The sequence below is a fragment of the Cetorhinus maximus genome, chromosome 2, assembly GCF_964194155.1.
Source record: "Cetorhinus maximus chromosome 2, sCetMax3.hap1.1, whole genome shotgun sequence".
NCBI lineage: Eukaryota > Metazoa > Chordata > Chondrichthyes > Lamniformes > Cetorhinidae > Cetorhinus > Cetorhinus maximus.
In genome coordinates this window covers 11,320,957-11,340,019 of record NC_135880.1, presented here as the reverse complement: position 1 = coordinate 11,340,019, position 19,063 = coordinate 11,320,957, and the positions used below count along the sequence as shown (strand labels likewise).

Below are 19,063 nucleotides of genomic sequence, written 5' to 3'. Positions count from 1 at the left end.
GGTCACACTATCTCGAAGAAGAGCATTCCCCTCTCCCCACCGCCAAGTGCCCTGGCCAATATTAACCTCTCACCCAACATCAATAAAAAAAAACAGCTTATCTGGCGATTAATTAAACTACTTTTCGTGGGACGAAAATAGTTTCAGTTTCTCTCTCTCCACCGATGCTGCCAGACCTGTGATTTTCCAGCATTTTCTGTTTTTATTTCAGGTTTCCAGCAGCTGCAGCGTTTTGCCTTTAAGCGGTATGTGGGAACTGTGTGCAAATTGGTTGCCACATTTCCAGAGAACAGTGAATACACTTCAGAGGTCCTTAATTGGCAGGACTGCATTTTGAGCTGTCCCAAGGTCATGAAAGGTCCAATATAAATACAAGTTCTTCCTTTAAAGCTGATGTGGAAATCACACACAAACTGAACTCTTCATTCAAACACTAGAGCAGAAACCTCCAATTTCTTCATACTGTTACCAGAAACTATACTTTGCCGTTAAAGCGTTTTGTCCGATACATCCGCTCCCACGACAAGTTGAAGCTTTTAGCCGTTACCAACGCCTCACCACAAACCGCAAACATATTTCCTTTCATTGTGCAAATAACAACAAAAATAAAAAGAAACTTTCCTTATCAAATATAGCCTTGATGATGGATTGCACAGAGGTAAAGAAAAGGAACGGGGTAAGGGAAGGGAGGTCGGAGTACAGTGTCAAGAGGGAAAGCCACTAAGGGAGACACGGGTCTGGGGTTCTAATGAGGAGCCTGTCCTTCAGCACTTGAGATTGGAGTCTTCCTGGACGTTTGTGATGGTGACACCCGAATGGACCTTTGACAACTTGCACCACAGAGAGGGAGGCCGCAGGGTTGGAATCTTACCACTCTGAGTTCTGGGTTGACATCTAACGGGATACTAGAGTCCAGTGGATGTGTAAGGGCACCCCCTTCCCCTCCTATGGGACCTCATAAAAGCTTCCTGCCAGTAGGCCTAAGCACCCCAGTGGTATAAGGATGGTTATGACCCTGGGAGGAGGAGTGTACACGTCATGGTCTGACAGGCTGCTAATCAACCTGCGATTTGTACGAACAAACGAATGAGGAGGAATAGGCCATTCGGCCTCTCCAGCCTGCTTTACCGTTCAATAAGGTCGGGGCTGATCTGATTGTGGCCCCAACTCCACATTCCCACATACCCCTTTCCAATACCTTCACACAATTCTCAAGGGAAGGAGTGAAGATATGTTGATGAGCCCAAATGCGAACGTCTGGAAACTTAAAAAGCTCGGGCAAGGCCTTTGGTGTAAGAAGGGAAAGACATTCAGAACTTTTTCCACCAACAGGGTAACAGAGTTTAAGGGGAAGAAAAGATGCTAAAGTCACATTTTTTGACCATGTTTCCTCAAGAGTGCAAACAGGTTTCAACAAGAAACAGGTAAACTTTATTACAGAGAGCTTTTCAGGTCCACATGCTCGATCAGGACTCTCATTGAGAAGCCTCAACTCTCCGGATTGCCCGCTCTTAAGGTTCATTGGTCGGAGCCTCTCAGGACAGCATGTGACCCATGACAGACAACAGAAGAGGCTATACCCTCAGTTACATTTCCACAGAAAGAAGTTTGAAGCCTCCTCGATTAGGTGTCAGGGAATATAACTGAAGCAAAGAGAATACGAATGATAGAAAAGGGCTGGTGCAACATGGCACTGACTAGTGTCAATCTATGAGCGGCTGAGTCCAACGCTGAGAGGAATTAAGAGAGGGTAAAGAGAAACTGAATACACTGTTGGGCGACAAGTTAGAGAGTCTGTGAGCGCGCACAAGCGAGGCAGAGAGAAGAGTTGTAAAAATCAGCCACTGTTTGAAAGGCTGATCCATCTACCAGTCTTCACATTATCCTGTGTGATAACCAGGGGCGATGATTTGCTCATGACGTTAGAACACAGAGGTGGCCTGGTCCTTCATCTCACTACTTAGACTCCATCCATCTGGTACCCCATTAGCCTGCACAGTTGAAGTTTCAGCCCCAGAGTATTTATATGCAAACCTGCTTCAGCTTCGTTCAGTGGAAGGGGAGGGTTTCTGTTTGTTTTTCCATAACCTTTCTTCCCCTGCCCAGAAATCAATAAATGCACCTTTCCTCCGAGGTTTACTCCAGTTGAACAAAGGTTATTCAAAAGGTTTGTGCCTTAGCAGAGGACTGCCCCCACTGGTGCTCTGTCAATGGGCCAGTTCTCATCCTCACCTTAGTGCTCTCTCTGGGAACAACTTAAAAGTTGGTGCGGATACCCACTGTCAACAAGGCTTCACATCCTACAGCACCAGATATCTTCTGTGTCTTGCAGGGACTGTGTTGGGCAGAACTCAGAGAGGAGCTCTGATTTCTTTCTGTGTAGCGTTGACACACAGGGTCTGGGCGAGAGACTGAGTGGCCAAGGTTACCAGCTGCGCTCACTCATTACTTACATGTTACATATGAGCTTACAAATGAGGAGGAGTAGGCCTTTCAGCCCCTCAAGCCTGCTCCATCCTTTGATATGATCATAACTGATCTGATTGCGACCTCAACTCCACACTCCCATCTACCCTCTATACTCCTTGTCGATCAAGAGTCAATCAAATTCAGCCTTAAAAATATTGAATGGCTTCACTTCTCTGGAGAAGAGAATTCCACGGGCTAATGACCCTCGGAGAAAAAAAAACTTCTCCTCATCTCTGTCTTAAGTGGGAGGTCGCTTATTTTTAAACTGTGTCCCCTCGTTCTAGTCTCTCCCACAAGGGGAAACATCTTCTCAGCATCCACCCTGTCAAGTCCCCTCAGGATTTTATATGTTTCAAAAGATCACCTCTCATTCTTCTAAACTCCAATGGGTAGAGGTGCAACCTGCTCAACCTTCCCTCATAAAACAAACCTCTTCCTCCAGGGATCAACCTAGCGAATGAGCTCTGAACTGCCTCCAACGCAAGTATTTTCCTCCTTAAATAATATAGTTCAGTGCTCCAGGGGTGGTCTCACCAAGGCCCTGTACAACTGCAGCAAAACCTCTCTGCTTTTCCATTCTATTCCCCTTGCAATAAATGACAACATTCCATTTGTCTTCCTAATCGCTTGTCCAAATGTACATTTCCTCCCCAGTGCCAAGTGATCAGTGCTCCACTGGAGAGCAAGAACAGAATCTGGCAAATCCCACACACAACACAGAAAAAACACACCAAGAGTAACTGTGCCTACTTCTGATCTCCATATTACAAAAAAAAGGAAATAGGGGCACTGGAAAAGGTGCAAAAAAAAAAAAAACCAACAAGGGCGATACAAGGGGTTACCCCCTCAGGAAAGATTAAACAGGCTGCGGCTCTTTTCTCCATAAAACAGAAGGCCGAGTGGTGACCTGACAGAGGACTTTATGAAGTGGTTTGATAGGGTAGAGAACGTGTTTCCACTTGTGGCGAGTGTGGGGAGTTGGCAAAACCAAGGAGCCGTAAATACAAGACAGTTACTAACGGATTGAATCTCTTTACCCAGAGTGTGGTCAGAATGTGGAACCCATAGAGTAGTTCATCAGTTGCCTAGGTGCATCTGAAGGGAAGCTCAGGAAATCACAGAATGGTTACAGTGCGAAGGAAGCCATTTGGTCCATCTTGTCTGTGCTGGCCCTCTGAAGGAGCTATTCACCTCGTGCCACTCCCCCCCACCTTCTCCCCATAACCCTGCACATTTTCCTTTTCAGATAATAATCCAATTCCCTCTTGAATGCCTCAATTGAACCCACCTTTGCCACACTCTCAGGCAGTGCATTCCAGATCCTAACCACTCACTGCATGAAAACTAACTAGAGGGATATGCTGATAGGATGGGAGGAGGCTCGTATGAAACATTAAGACCAGCACTGGCCAGTTGGGCTGAATGGCCTGTTTCTGTGCTGTAAATTCTGTGTAATTGCAGGGCACTAGCTCACACTACATGCCTGCCATGTGAAAATACACGTTTAAGAAAAATAATTTCCTGCCCCCACTCCCCTGACGCTGTAGCTCCAGCCTTCACCTTATATTTACCGTTCACTCAATGACACTGATGCTGTGTTTTGACTCTCTGTGCAGTGGAATCTCAAGGCCCCGCTCTTTGCGGACAGAAAGAACATGTACACACATTGCGCATCTTTCAGCTAAACAAAAATAAGTGACAGCCGTTTGCTGGCTCATTCCTCAGGGCAATGCCTTGACCAATAAGAGTCAAGCTGCCTGGTTTAAAATTTCAAACAATGCTTGGCAATTAACTGTCAGTCATCGTCAACTGGTGCATTCTCCATGGCAACACCTCTACCAATCGGAGTCCACTTGCCAACCAATCAGCACTCTCTTCTCATACAGTATAAAGCTCCCTTGGGTTTATATTCTTGAGAAATGTCTTGAGCGCAAGACAAAAAGCTTCCGCAATACTCAAGGAATCTCTTCCATTAAACTGCAGGGAAGTCAGAGTCAGAAATCAACAACAACATCAACTTGCATTTATATTGCGGTTTTAATGCACCTGTGAAACATTCCAAAGGGTTTCACAGGAGTGTTCGCAATCAAAATCTGTTACTGAGTTTAGCAAGGGAATTCCAGGGTTTAGGGCTAAGCAGCGAGAGACAGTGAGGGACAATCGACATTCCCTCGAAATTCTCTTTGCTGTGCATGGCCTGCTTGTTGCCCTGCATGGTCCCTTTAAGATTGCCACATCTTAAAGAGAATGTTAGCTGTGCGTAGCCTTTTTGCTGCCTGCATGTTCCAGATTTCTGTGCAGCTACACTATCTTAGGGGGAAACACTGGAAGCCATGGGTGGTGGGTGTGATTTGAAAACAAGGATGAGAATTTTAAAACTGAGGCGTTGCTGAAATGGGAGCCAATGTGGGTCAGCAAACCTGGGTTTCTTGGATAAAGATACAGCATTAATCAAAGCCTTGGGAGGCTTAACTTGTCCCTTCTGCACAACAAAGTGACAGCTGACCTACCGAGCAACATTAAATTGAGCCTGCTCTCAGGGTTAACATCTCATCCAAAAAGACAGTGGCTCCAGCAGTTCAGCACTCCCTCGGTATTGCCCTGGGCGTGCAGCAGTGGAGATTTAATGCGTTCATGTCTTTGGAATGGGGCTTGAAACCACGACCTTCGGAATCAGGAGGGAGAATGCTACCCACTGAACTGAAGACCGGCTCCACAACGCACAACACTGGTGTACGTACGTCAGATTCACAGAACAGCAGGCAGCCTTCCAATTAACAAGTTACTCCTCCTCACAGCCTGGGAAACATTGCCAAATGCATGTGTCAGTATTTATACAATGGCCCAATCAATTAACACCAGCACAATCTCATTAGGGCTCACAGGAGATAATTTTAACTTGGTTAAGAGAGCGTGTGAGATAATGGGAAGGGGATCTTCTGGCTTTTGCAGTCGACTCGTTTATCTCATTAAGCTCCGTACAGCAGGCAATAACGGGCGACCAAAAATAGAAGCCATCTTCCATATGCGAGCTGTGGCTCAGTTCATAGCACCCTCGCCTTTGAATCAGAGGGTTGTGGGTTCATGTCCCACTCCCGGAAACCAAGAACTGTGATTGTACTCAAAAGAGTTGCAATCTGTGACTGTTGATAACTCGAGTTTCCATATGCGAGGGCTTGCTTTAGGTTTGTTCTTTGACACTGGACCAATGACAGGTTTGATACCAAGTCATTTGCTTTTAATTAGCATAATCAGGCTAAAAGAGACCACCAAAAAATAACGTGTTCTGATGAAAGGCCCATCGAATTGAAACGTTGGCTCCATTTTTCTCTCTCTTGGCAGGTTACCCACAGAGGTTACCACGTTTTTAAATTCTCAGCTGACCGTCAGTGGTTCGGTTTCAGGGTTGAGTTACGGTGAGTCAACCAGCCAGCGGACTGTAGCCTAGCCGACAAGAATCGATTCCCACAGAAATTTTACATGCATAAACTGGGTCAGCCAGAGCTCAGCGGGTAGCACTTTCACCTCTGAGTCAGATAGCTCTAGGTTCGAGCTCCCACTCCCGGAACTTGAGCACTTGACACTTCAGCACAGTACTGAGGGAGTGCTGAATGGATGGAGGGGGCGTCATTTAGAGAAGACGTTAAATCAAGGCCCTCAATGCCCCTCCTAGGTGAGTGCAAAACATTCCACACCACCATTGTGAAGAGCAGCAGTGGGAGTTCTCCAAGATTCTCCCTCAAGCAACAACACGAATAAAACAGGTTATCTGGTCATTGTCATACTTCTGTTTGTGGGAGTTTACCCGTGCACGTAACTGCTGTCACGCTAACAGTGACTACACCACCACCTGGAAGTTCCCCTCCAAGTCACACCCCGTCCTGACTTGGAAATATATCGCCGTTCCTTCACTGCGGCTGGGTCAAAATCCTGGAACTCCCTTCCTAACAGCACTGTGGGAGTACCTACACCACATGGACTGCAGCGGCTCAAGAAGGCAGCTCACCACTACCACCTTCTCAAGGGGCAACTAGGGACGGGCAATAAATGCTGGCCCAGCCAGCGAAGCCCGCATCCCATGAATGAATAAAAAAAAACTACTGAAGTAAATATTTAGCTCCAAAGAGTTTTAGGGCATCCCAAAATTATTAAAGGTGCCACAGAAATAAATATATTTCTTGTCAAACAAAAATTAATAAAGCAGATCGTTTTAATGTTACATCCTGCCAACTTGCAATTTTGTTGGGCAGAATAAAATTGCAAGAGGTTCGAAAAGTCACACCCGAGACTTCTGAAACTGTTTAAAAATAATCTCCACACGCCCCGTCATATTGTTAGCAGCCCAATTTCAGCAATAGCTTGCATTTATATACTGCCTGTAACATCCTCACAGGTCCGTGCACTCCTTCCAATTCTGCCTCTTGCACATTCCAGATTTTAATCACCACACCTGTGGTGGCCGTGCATTCAGCTGTCTGGGCCCTGAACTCTGGAATTCCCAGCCTCAATCTCGGGATCTCTCCATTTTGTTCTCCTCCTTTAAGCCGTTCCTGATAACCGACTTCTTTCACCTGCCCAATATTTTTTCCTATGGTTCAATGTCAAATTCTGTTTGATTAATGCTCCTCTGAAGCACCTTGGGCATTTTTACTATGTTAAAGGCGCTATATAAATGCAAGGTGCTCCACAAAGCTGCATGGATAAGAAACGGAAACTCAGGTCAAGGAGGGATTGGGAGAAGTGACCAAAAGCTTGGTTGATGATGAGTCTTAAGGAGGGTCTTAAAGGAGGAGAGGGAGATGGAGGGACCAGGAAATTACAGAAACTGGATCCCCAACAATTGGACAAACTATCAAAAGGGAAAAGAGCACAAACGAAAGGACAGAGTTTGAGGGAGGTTGATTAATGTTACAGAGATAGCCACAAGCTGCACCTTATTTTTTAATTCATTCATGGGATGTGGATGTCGCTGGCTGGGCCAGCATGTATTGCCCATCCCTAATTGCCCTCGAGAAGGTGATGGTGAGCTGCCTTCTTGAACGGCTGCAGTCCACGTGCTGTAGGAAGGGAGTTCCAGGATTTTGACCCAGCGACAGTGAAGGAACGGTGATATATTTCCAAGTCTGGGTGGTGAATGGCTTGGAGGGAAACTTCCAGGTGGTGGTGTTCCCATCTATCTGCTGCCAAAGGTGCTGTCTAAGAAGCCTTGGTGAATTCCTGCAGTGCATCTTGTAGATGGCACACTCTGCTGCCACTGTGTGTCGGTGGTGGAGGGAGTGAATGTTTGTGGATGGGGTGCCAATCAAGCGGGCTGCTTTGTCCTGGACAGTGTTGAGCCTCTTCAGTATTGCAGGAGCTGCACTCATCCAGGCAAGTGGGGAGTATTCCATCACACTCCTGGCTTGTACCTTGTAGATGGTGGACAGGTTTTGGGGAGTCAGGAGGAGTTACTCGCTACAGAATTCCTAGCCTCTAGCCTGCTCTTGTAGCCACAGTATTTATAATGGCTAGTCCAGTTCAGTTTCTGGTCAATGGTAATCCCCAGGATGTTGATAGTGGGTGACTCAGTGATGGTAATGCCAATGAATGTCAAGGAGAGATGGTTGGATTCTCTCTTGTTGGAGATGTTCATTGCCTGGCACTTGTGTGGCACGAATGTTACTTGCCACTTGCCAACCTAAGCCTGGATATTGTCCAAGTATGGCTACATTTGAACACAGACTGCTTCAGTGTCTTGTCACCAGTGCCAACAACACAAGTCACATTTCCCCTGAAGTAATGTTCTTGTTTTTAGGATGAAGAGGTAAGAAACTAAATAACGTCTAATATATTGGGCAGCACCATCAAGGCTTCTTTAATTGCCATAAGTTGCCCAGAAGATGGTGGTAAGCATTCTGTTTAAAATGCTAGTTACCTTGATGGTGGGGCTCCCACAATGGCGTTAGGCATGGTGGTGTCGTGCCTGTGTTACTGGTGTAGCAACCCAGAAAATCCAGTCTAATACTCCAAGGAATGCAAGTCTGAATTTCTGAATCTGAAGTTAGTTGAAAATAAAATCAAGCGTCAGAAAAATGACCATCAATATCTGTTGGATTTTTATAAAAACCCAACTGGCTCATTGATGTCCCATTACAAAAGGAAACTTGCTGTACATTACATCGCCACACCTAACGCCATTGTGGGAGCACCGTCACCGGAGGGAATGCAGCAATTCAAGGAGACGGTCCATAACCATCTTGCCAGGTCTGGCCCATAGGCGACACCAGTCCCACACCATTGTGGTTATCTCTGAGCAGCCCTCTGCAATGGCCCAACAAGCCACTCATGTTGTATGAAGAACAAAGGCGGCCCATCGCCACCGCTTTTGCTGGGCAACGAGGGGTGAGCAATAAATACCAGCTTTGGCGGCAACGCTCATATCCTGAGTGTGAACGAAAACAAAAGAGTTAGGGAATTTCTAGATAAGGAGCAGCGATACACGTCCAAGACGGTTTAGAACGTGACTTGGAGGGGAAGCCGTTCCCAAAGCTCTTACCCTTCTTGGTGGAAAAATGTTACAAGACAAGGAAATGCCATCAATAGATAAGTACAAGATGAGATGTCGCCTGCACCAGCCCTCTTGAACAACTGAGGTTTATTCCTCCACTATTCTATCCAAATCCTGACCTCTCAGATTGCCAAGTGCGTACAGCCTTTTTATTCGTTTACCCTCTTGTCTACATATCCTACAGCTGTGGTTTAACGTCAAGCAGGAGATTATTAGCACAATGGTCACAAGACAAACATGTAGCTTTTATGACAACATCGTATAATAAAAATTTACAACCTCTGAAATGCATCAACCCAATGAGACAATAAGGTAATCCCAAATACCTGAATGCAACACAAGACACGTCGCCATGTTATGAAGAAACTACAGCACAGAAACAAACCATTCAGCCCATTTGGTCTATGATAGTTTTTATGCTCCACAGGAGTCTCCTCCTACCCTACTTCATCTCAGCCTATCTGAAAGTCCTTCTATTCTTTTCTCCCTCATATTTATTTAGCTTTTCCTTAAATGCATCTATGCTATTCATCTCAGCTACTCCAAAACTGACAGAAAGTTGTTCAGCCTTGCTAGCCTGAAATCCAAGAGAAAAGTGTACCAAGTCCTCATCAGAGGGTTCATCAATGCTGACGATGTGGATGACCATGCCATACCATACCAAGAAACATCTTCAGTGGCAAATGGACAGACTCTCTAATGCTGGTAGAGAGAGTTTGGTTTGACCATCAACATCAGGCACACAGATATCAGAAAAGCTGCAGCTGTTTCGTCCAAGCTGAGTAAGAATGTGGAACAACAGCAACCTGACTGAGAACACTAAAGTCTTCAGCACACTCCTCTACAGTGGCGTGACCAGACAACACATGCTAAACAGTTTCCATTTTCACTGTCTCAGACGTATCCTCGTTTTCTCTTGGCAGGGCAAGGTCACCAACTCAGGGGTCCTGGAGCGTGCTAATCCCATCAGCATACACCCATTGCTAAGCCGACGATGTCTGCGCTAGCTCGGCCATGTTCATCAGATGGATGGTGGCTGTATACCCAATGACCTTCTGTACGATGAGCTGGCCACTGGGTCACCATCACCTAGACATCCATACCTCTGCTACGAGGATGCCTGCAAGCGAGATATGAAAATGGCAGACAGTCACCGAGGCCCGTGACCTCTGAGGCTGACTGTTTGAAGGGACATTGGAAGAGGTGAGCAGAAACAAAAAGCTCAGCTGGCCCACAGAAAGAGAGAAGCCAGCCAATCTTTCTCAACCCAATTGTCTTCCTCTGCAGCAAGTGCGGCAGAGATTGCCATGCCAGAGGAGAGGGCCTGAATCACACCAGGCAATGCATAGCACAGAGTTCACTACCAAGGCACTAACCATTGCCTTAAGACATGGAAGGCTGCCACAGAATCTTTGTGGTAGCAAGTTGCACATTCTCAGTGCTCTCTGGGTAAAACCCCTAATGAAGTGGCTACTGTATTTTTATGAACCCTAGGTTTGAACTCCTTAACAAGTGGAAATATCTTCTCTGCCTCTACCCAATCAAGCCTTTCATAACCTTAAAGATCTCTATCGGTCTTCTCTTTCCCAAAGAACCGAGCCCGAAACTGTTCAATCTTTCCCGAGCGCTAATATCTTTCATTGTAATATGGAGGCTACAGCTGTACACCATACCCCTTAAGTGTGGTCTGATCAAGGTATTCTTCCAGAAAAACAAAGTACATTTCAATCATTTCATTTGTATTTGGACCCCATTTCCAGATTCAAAGCACCATTGGCCATATCGCACAAAGACCCAGCTACATGGTACAGTTAAACCAGCAAACCAAGTGTGTCGTTAACACTACTTCCTCTCATTTCATATGTTACTATTTCAGTCCTTTACATCGTTTAAAGCAAATCCTAAAAGAAGAAAAAAAATGTTTCAAAAACTTTAGTTAAAAATAGCAATTGGAAAACGTAGTAAGTGACTCCGCTTAAGTGGTAATTTTTTTATTTTGAGTGAGACTACAGAACCCGGTCCCATTCTTATCCGCTATCCATTTTTGCTGAGGGAGTCACGGGTTACTGATCAGGTATCTGGGCTGATTTCTCTCGCACTTCCTTCTAGCCAAAAGGAGGCGATGAAGCACGAAGACAGTTGACCAAAATCTTGGTCAAGGAGGGAAATTTTAAGTAGAATCTAAAAGGAGAGAGAGAGCGCAAGTGTGGCAAAAAGGTTTGGAGTTTTGAGGTGAGCATGGGGGAAGGGGTTAATTCCAGAACTTAGGGCCTAAATGGCTAAAGGTGCGGCCATCAATAGTGGTGCAAAGGTAGTGCAGGACGTATAATTGGAGGGACGTAGAGCATTTGACGTTCAATTCCCCTTCATACCCCTTCACTCACTCCACCCCCAATCAATCCTGCCTTCACACTTTTTAAACTCACTTATTGCTTGACCTCTATCTGGAAAGGTCCACTGGTTCCTACTGCGGGCAGATGGATGTTTAAACTGAACACCTCGTGCTTCACAACTGACTCTACACCCGATGGCCAAGAACAAGGCTTTTCAGATCTAGGGATCCCACTGGCGTTCCCTGAGATCATCCCATAAACTCTCATAGTGAAAGCAAAAATTAAAATGACGTTGTCAGCAGAAGGACAGGAAGGAAGCAGGACTGGGTGCAAGGGACAGATAAGGGAGGGGGAACTGAAACAGGTCTTCCACCACTGGGCGGGGTGGAAGACATTTCAATAGTGCACTGTTACCAACACCGTCAGAAGCAACATCACTGGGCTGAACCTGAATTGTTCACGCCCAGTGGAAGCTAAACTTGCGTCGAGTGCTGCCAGCCAAGATTATTAAAACATCCTGATCCTACAGCTTCACTCATTGTGATTGAAATTCCTTATGTTCCCCTTCCAAAGGTCAAGACGTCTCTCATTTACTGACACAACTCAAAAATCACGCAGCTCGTATTGGGGACAAAAGCAAGCTACTTACCGCTGCGAGGCCACTGGATTATAATGAGACGGCCGAGGGGGTACAGCATAAAGCTCCACGTGATCCTGAATTCGCTCAGGATCAGCACACAAACTCAGATCCAGGGCCATGCACACTCAGCACTGTCACAAGGATTTTTGGGGGGTGGTGGTGGGGGGGGTGCAGTTTAGCAGGTTGCCTTCATACTCTGCAATAAGCTTCTTGTGTGATCATGTGACCCACGCAGATTGCTCCCACTACCCTTGCAGGGCTATGGGGAAAGAGCTGGGGTGGGGGGGGTGCGGGGGAGAAAGAGTAGGCCTGATCAAATAGGGGAGGCAATGGAGTATGGTAATGTCACTGGACTAAAATTCTAGAGGGCCAGACTAATGCTCTGATTCAAACCCCACCATGGTGGCTGGTGGAGTTTAAATTCTGGAATAAATCTGGAATTGAAAGCTAGTCGCAGTCACGGTGACCATGAAACTATCGTCGATTGTTGTAAAAACCCATCTGGTTCACTAATGCCTTTTAGGGAAGGAAATCTGCCGTCCTTACCCGGACTGGTCCACACATGACTCCAGACCTACAGCAACATGGTTGACTCTTAACTGCCCCCTTAAATGGCCGAGTAAGCCACTCAATTCAAGGGCAATTAGGGATGGGCAACAAATGCTGGCCTCGCCAGAGTCACCCACATCCCATGAAAGAATAAATTTGAAAAAACATTCTTTCAAAAAGCCTGAACGGGTTCAACGTGTTAAATGGTTTCCTTCTAGTGCTATATTTTATTATTCTACCACCTGTGGCCCGACCTGAACTTTACCCTCATGTTATAAACTCAGAGCACTCACTCCACATACAACCCAAGACAATCTGTCACACCGTCACACTTCACTGCACACAAATCGGCTGTCTCGTCTTCCCCCAGCACGGCGGTGACTACACTTCCGAAAAGCATTTGCACAAGAGCAAAATACCTCGGATGCTAGAAATCTGAAGTAAAAAAAAACAGAAAGCGCTGGCCGTGTTTAGCAAGTCAGACAGCGCCTGCGGAGATAGCCAGAGTTAACGTTTCAGCTCGGTAACCCATCTTCAGACGAAAAGTCACTCGGTTGAAAAGTTAAACCCTGTTTTTTCTCTCTCTCCGGCGTTGTTGACTGCTTCCACCATTTTCTGCTTTTGCTTCACAAAGGCACTTCATTGGCTTTTGCAACAGTGTTTTGCAACATCCCAAGGTCATGGGAGAGGCTACATAAATGCAAGTTTTTTCTTTTTTTTTTAATTACTTTTTATCAGCACTGGGGTTCGCTGCTGTGTTTAACAGCATACCTCGGGAGGGGTATTTTTCTGTTAAAAATCTAAGGGAAATGGAATTTCACTAGTCACTTTATTTTGACATTGCAACTTTTTTTCCCCCAAAGAGAATCATGTTCCCCTTTCAAATAACTCTGACTGGTGAGTGCATAACTCACATTTTGATAGCCCTTTCCACAAACAGCCAGGGGCCTGTTAAACGCCCCAACATTTTGTGGCTGTTTGGCTCCTACGATTACTGAAACCTTGAACTTCCGCAGTCCCAACACACCCCAGCAACCCCACCACCCACCCACCCCAACCAAACGCCAAGAAGAAACCAATCTGACAGCTGATACAGGAAATTTCACCAAAGACCTAGTGTAAGGTCAGGAAGCTCGTCATGCTCGAGCTACTGCTGACCGAGCTTTCGCGTCAGTCTGCTCATTGTTGACAGAAAGGGGCTTCTCAGATCCAGGTTTCGGGGGCACGGTCATTACTTTTATCATTTACTTTACCAAAACGTGATGCATACTGTGAAGGTGAAGGGATTTTTTTTTTTTTTAAACATAAAGATGTTTCATTTCCAAAATAAAAAGGGACATGAGAAAAATCGGATACAGTCAACAGCCTTCTAAAGATGGGTAAACCTTTCCTGATGCAATCAATAACCACAGCAAATTCTGTTGCTGAACTCCTTGCACTGAAGTTGCAGAATCTGACTACACAGGAAACAGCAGTAACATTTCTTTCCCAAAGAGACACTGACAAACTTGGCATTGACACAACAGTTTTCACAACTTTAGGGCATCTCAAAGTGTTTTACAGTTAGTGAAGCAATCGAGAGATAAATATTGGTTAGGACAGAAACATCACCACCTGCAATTCACCCCCCCCCTCCCCCCCATCACTGTTCCTTCACTGTCGCCAGGTCATAATCTTGTAACTCGTTTCTTAACAGCACTGTGGATGTACCCACACCTTACAGAAAAAGGACATAATTGCTCTGGAGAGAGTCCAGAGGAGATTTACAAGAATTCTGCCAAAGGCTTGAAAATTGCAGCTATGAGGAGAGATTGGATAGGCCGGGGTTGTTTACCTTAGAACAGAGGAGGCTGAGGGGTGACCTAATTGAGGTGTACAAAATGATGAGGAATCTAGATAGGGTAGACAGGAAAGACTTGTTTCCCCGAGCTGAGGGGTCAATTACCAGGGGGCACAGATTTAAGGTGATTGGTAGAAAGATCAGAGGAGGCATGGGGAAGAACTTTTTCAGCCAGATCCAAACTGGCTAATAATTACTTCCAATCATTCTTCGTTCTGTGCAAGGGATGCTCCAGGCACTGGAGTCTCAGAAAGGGATTCATTACCCAACCATATTAACTGGGCTACCGACATACAGTTGGGTGCGGAGTTAAGCTCGTTCTCCTTTTCCCAAGTAACGTATTTCAGACCAAGCCTCAGCGCAGGTTCTCACAATCGTGCACTCTCTCAAAATTATACTTCACGTAAGGCAATGGCCCCAGATTTACTTTTTGTCAGTTGCCATCAACTAACAGTAATTAATAGCTTGTGCATATAAACTTAACAGTATAATTGTTATACGATTCCAGTGAACACCTTATATTGCTGATTGGTCAACGCAGTCAGGAGGTTAGCATTGATTGGTACAATGGACCAATCAGATCCTCACGTGGATCCTTGCAGACCATCCGGTACATGTGTTTGATAGGTGGATATCCATTTACTGAACCAGGCAACAGAAGACACACTGTGAATCTCAGCTGTTTTATTGTTAAACTACTGTTCAGTACAAACACCAGTTTCCTCTCTTCCCTTCTGGATTCTCTCCCTGTCCAGAAGCCAATTCCCTGACTGGGGGGAAAAACCCAGCTCTTAAGTGCAGGCTTCAGTGAGCAACACCTGCTCTCAATTCACTCTGAAGCTAGTCCCGGTTTACTCTTAAAGGGACCTGCATTTCTAATATTGTCAACATGATCCAATTGGATTGCACCATTGGTTCCTACCACCTAGCATGACATCTCAAACTTGAAGCTACAAGCTCCCAGGTTCTTGTTACGGTAATCCATCCACTACGAAGGAATAATCAAACTGCTAGTGAGATCAGTTCCAATTGAAGGGTTACTGAACACAGTTTAATAATAAAAAAGGGAAATCCTATTTGAATGACCCTTCATTAACAAACTGGTGCCATTTTCTTCACTGCAATTGCACTCACTGTTGGGACCCAGCAAAAACAACTAACATCAACATCCCAGGACACTTCACAAAAGCGTGGGCAAGCCACATGAGGTGGTTATTTGGACAGTTTGGTCAAAAAAGTAGGTTTTAAGGAGTGTCTTAAAAGAAGGAGAGGGAGGTGGAGAGGTTTAGTGAGCGAATTCCTGAGTTTCGCCATGAACCATCTGACAATACAGTCGCCAGCGGCAGAGTGATTACGCAAAAGGTCAGAATAAGAGGAACGCGGAGGTCTGGGGGCTGTACAGCTAGAGGAGCTTACAGAGATAAGGAGGGAGAAAGCCACGGAGGGATTTGCAAACATGGATAAGAATTTTAAAATCGAGACCAGGAGAGCCATCACATGGCCTGTCTTACACACAGCGAACGGGCAACAACAGAAGCTGCGCGTCGTCAGTATCACAGTTTGGAACCAGGGCACTTCCTCAAGTTGAGGGTAGCTTACCGATAGTCTGTCGCAAGTCCTCACACTGACTGACGTGGGGCAACCTCAGCATCTCTCTCCACTTTTTACTCCGGCCTTTCCTCTTCCCTCCGCCACCTTTAGGAAATAAATCGTTAACAAAGGCCATATTTTCAAATCATTTAGTAAATAAAACCAAAAATAAAAATAAAAAATGCAACTTTTTTTGTTTTGAAATGCCAGATGAATTATTTTTTTTTTTTTAAAAAAGAAAATACTTCATAGCACAGCTTTGGGAGTTATAAGCTCCCTGGAGATGTCCTGTGCAAACGAACACAAATAAAAACGAGTAATCAAAATAATTTTTTAAAAAACTTATTTAATGTTGCTCAAACTTCATTTAAAATTAGTTTTTACTTATTGATTAACAGAACAGAGCTATCCCGAGTGCTGAGCGCACTGGATACAGCAAAGGCTATAGGACTCAACAACATCGCAGCTGTAGCGCTGAAGTCTTGTGCTCCAGAACTAGCCACGCCCCTAGCCAAGCTGTTCCAGTAAAACATTGGCATCTACCAGGCAGACAATGTGAATCTGAGAATTGCCCAGGTACGCTCTGTCCACAAAAACCAGCACAAATCCAGCCAGACCAATTGCCACCCCATCAAGTCCACTCTCAATCGCCAGCAAAGTGATGGAAAGTGTCAGTAACAGTGCTATCCAGTGGCACTCACTCAGCAATAACCTCCTCACTGATGCCCACTTTGGGTTCTGCCAGGGCCAAATCAGCTCCAGGCCACATTACAGCCTTGGTTCAAACATGGACAAAAGAGCTGAACTCCTGCGATGAGGTGAGAGTGACTGCCCTTGATATCAAGACAGCATTTGACCGAGTGTGGCATCAAGGAGCCCCAGCAAAACTGGAGTCAATAGGAAACTCGGTGGTGGCTGGGGGTGGGGGAGTCTTTCCACTGGTTGGAATCACGCAAAAGTAGACAGTGGTTGTTGGAGCCCTTTCATCGAAGCTCGAGGACATTGCTAAATGAGTTACTCAGGGTAGTGTCTGAGGCCCAACCATCTTCAGCTGCTTCATCAATGACTGATGAATGCAGTGTTCAGTTCCAACAGAGATGGATCTCTGGCAAGTGAGGAGTTTGGCAGAGTGAAGACTGGGAGTGTGTTGTGGCTTTCTTATATCACTCAATGTGGAATTCAGATTTTAGGTGACACAAGTACCCTCTTTGTAAATCATCACTTTCCTCACATCCACATCCAACCTCCTTCTGTCACTCAGAAATAATGTGTATTCCACAGAGATACCGTGATTGCTTCATGAAGTGTCCTGACCTTATCAAAAAGTGATTATTGGACTTCTCTGAGCTAATAATCAGTTGGAGCGACAGGGAGGGAGGATGGGGAATCAGAGTCTTACAGCACACGAGGCGCTCATTCAAATAGTAAATGGTATGTTGGCCTTTATTGCAAGAGGATTTGAGTACAGAAGTAAAGATGGCACACTGCATTGTATAGAGCCTTGGTGAGACTGCACCTAGAGTATTGCATCCAGTTTTGGTGTCTCTACTTCAGGAAGGATATATTCACCATAGAGGGAGTGCAACTAAGGTTCATCAGACTGATTCCTGGGATGGTGGGGTGTCCTATGGGGGAGGAGGGGGAGGAGACTGGGCCTGTATTCTCGAGAGTTGAAAAGATGAGAGGTGATGTCATTGAAACTTACAAAATTTTTACAGGACGTATCAGGGTAGATGGAGGAAGGATGTTTCCCCTGGCTTTGTGGGGGGGGCGGGGGGGCTGGTGGGAGGGGTCTAGAACCAGGGGACACAGTCTCAGAATAAGGGGTAGGCCAATTAGGTCTGAGATGAGGAGGAATTTCTTCACTCAGAGGGCGGTAAATTTTTGGAATTCTCTACCCCAGAGAGCTGTGAAGGCCCAGTCATTGAGTATATTCAAGACCGAAATCGATAGATTTCTAGATAGCAAAGGCATCAAGGGATATGGGAATAGTGTGGGGAAATGGCATCGAGGTAGATCAGCCAGAATCTAATTGAATGGCAGAGCATACTCGAGGGGCCGAATGGCCTACTCCTGCTCCTATGTTCCGTTCGTAGTGTCTCCGTTGCCTCTTTGGGAAAGCAATCCAACTAGCACCACTGCCTCGCTCTTTCCCCAGAAACGTGCGGCTTCCTTTCCAAGTATAAATCCAAATTCCCTTTTGAAAATTAGGACTGAATCTGCTCCCACCTTTAAGGCAATTCACCCAGTGCTTAAAAAATAATTTTCTTCCTCCTTCGGTTCTTTTGCCAATGACCTCAAATCCATATCCTTTGGTCACTGACCCCTCCCGACTGTAGAAACAGCTGCCGTGTGGAGTCAGCAGGGTTCCCAGCTGCAAGGTGCACAGCTGGGGACACGAACAAGGCCAGTGCCAATAAGACTTGGCACTGCTCACCCACCTGGGCTGGCATGTCAGAGAGCGTGCCCACTCTGGGCACGGTCCTAGAGGTGTTGTAGGGGCACCTAAAGCAAACCGTATCGCAGCAAATCAACGACGCTAGGAACAGGAGACGCCTGGTGCTCTGGTCGGGTCAAATCACCAAGTACAAGGGATTCATCCAAAGTCCAGAGGCAAAACAGCGCTGGACCACAAGACTAGATCCCTAGCATCATCAGAAATGAGGAGGAGTTGGGTCCTTTAGCCTTGATACCGAAAAGATGGAGTGGATTGAAGGGCACACAAATGGGCTTTATATATTTTCAGGAGCATTAAGTTACCAGAGAAAAGAGAATGAAGAAAGGTACCTCACTAACAGAACGAAACCTGAATAATTGAATTCTGACAGTGGAGCAATGAAGCAAAAGCTCAGTCTTTTTAGGGTCCATTCGTCTCCAAGATGACACGCCCGGCGACAGATAAATGGGAACATCGTTGTGCTTCTGGTGGCAGACTTGGTAATCCAAGCCCCAGAGCCAATCCACAGTATCACAGAGAGAATCAGTTCATTAAATAAACAGAAACGTTCCATTGAGAGTGGGGGGGGGGGAAGAGGTGGGTCAGTAATCAGAGGAGACAGATTTAAGATAAATACAACATGAGCCAGAGGTGAGAT

At 45.8% G+C, this 19,063-nt stretch overlaps 1 protein-coding gene across 1 annotated transcript in view; it reads right to left on the bottom strand.

Annotated features, from left to right (window-relative positions):
- Positions 1-19,063, bottom strand: part of LOC144692257 (G protein-coupled receptor kinase 5-like) — a 137,082-nt gene that overhangs the window by 95,998 nt on the left and 22,021 nt on the right. Inside the window, exon 2 of the mRNA XM_078560859.1 lies at positions 15,978-16,073. Coding sequence (XP_078416985.1) covers positions 15,978-16,073 — 96 coding nt within the window. The remainder of the gene's footprint in view (positions 1-15,977; positions 16,074-19,063) is intronic.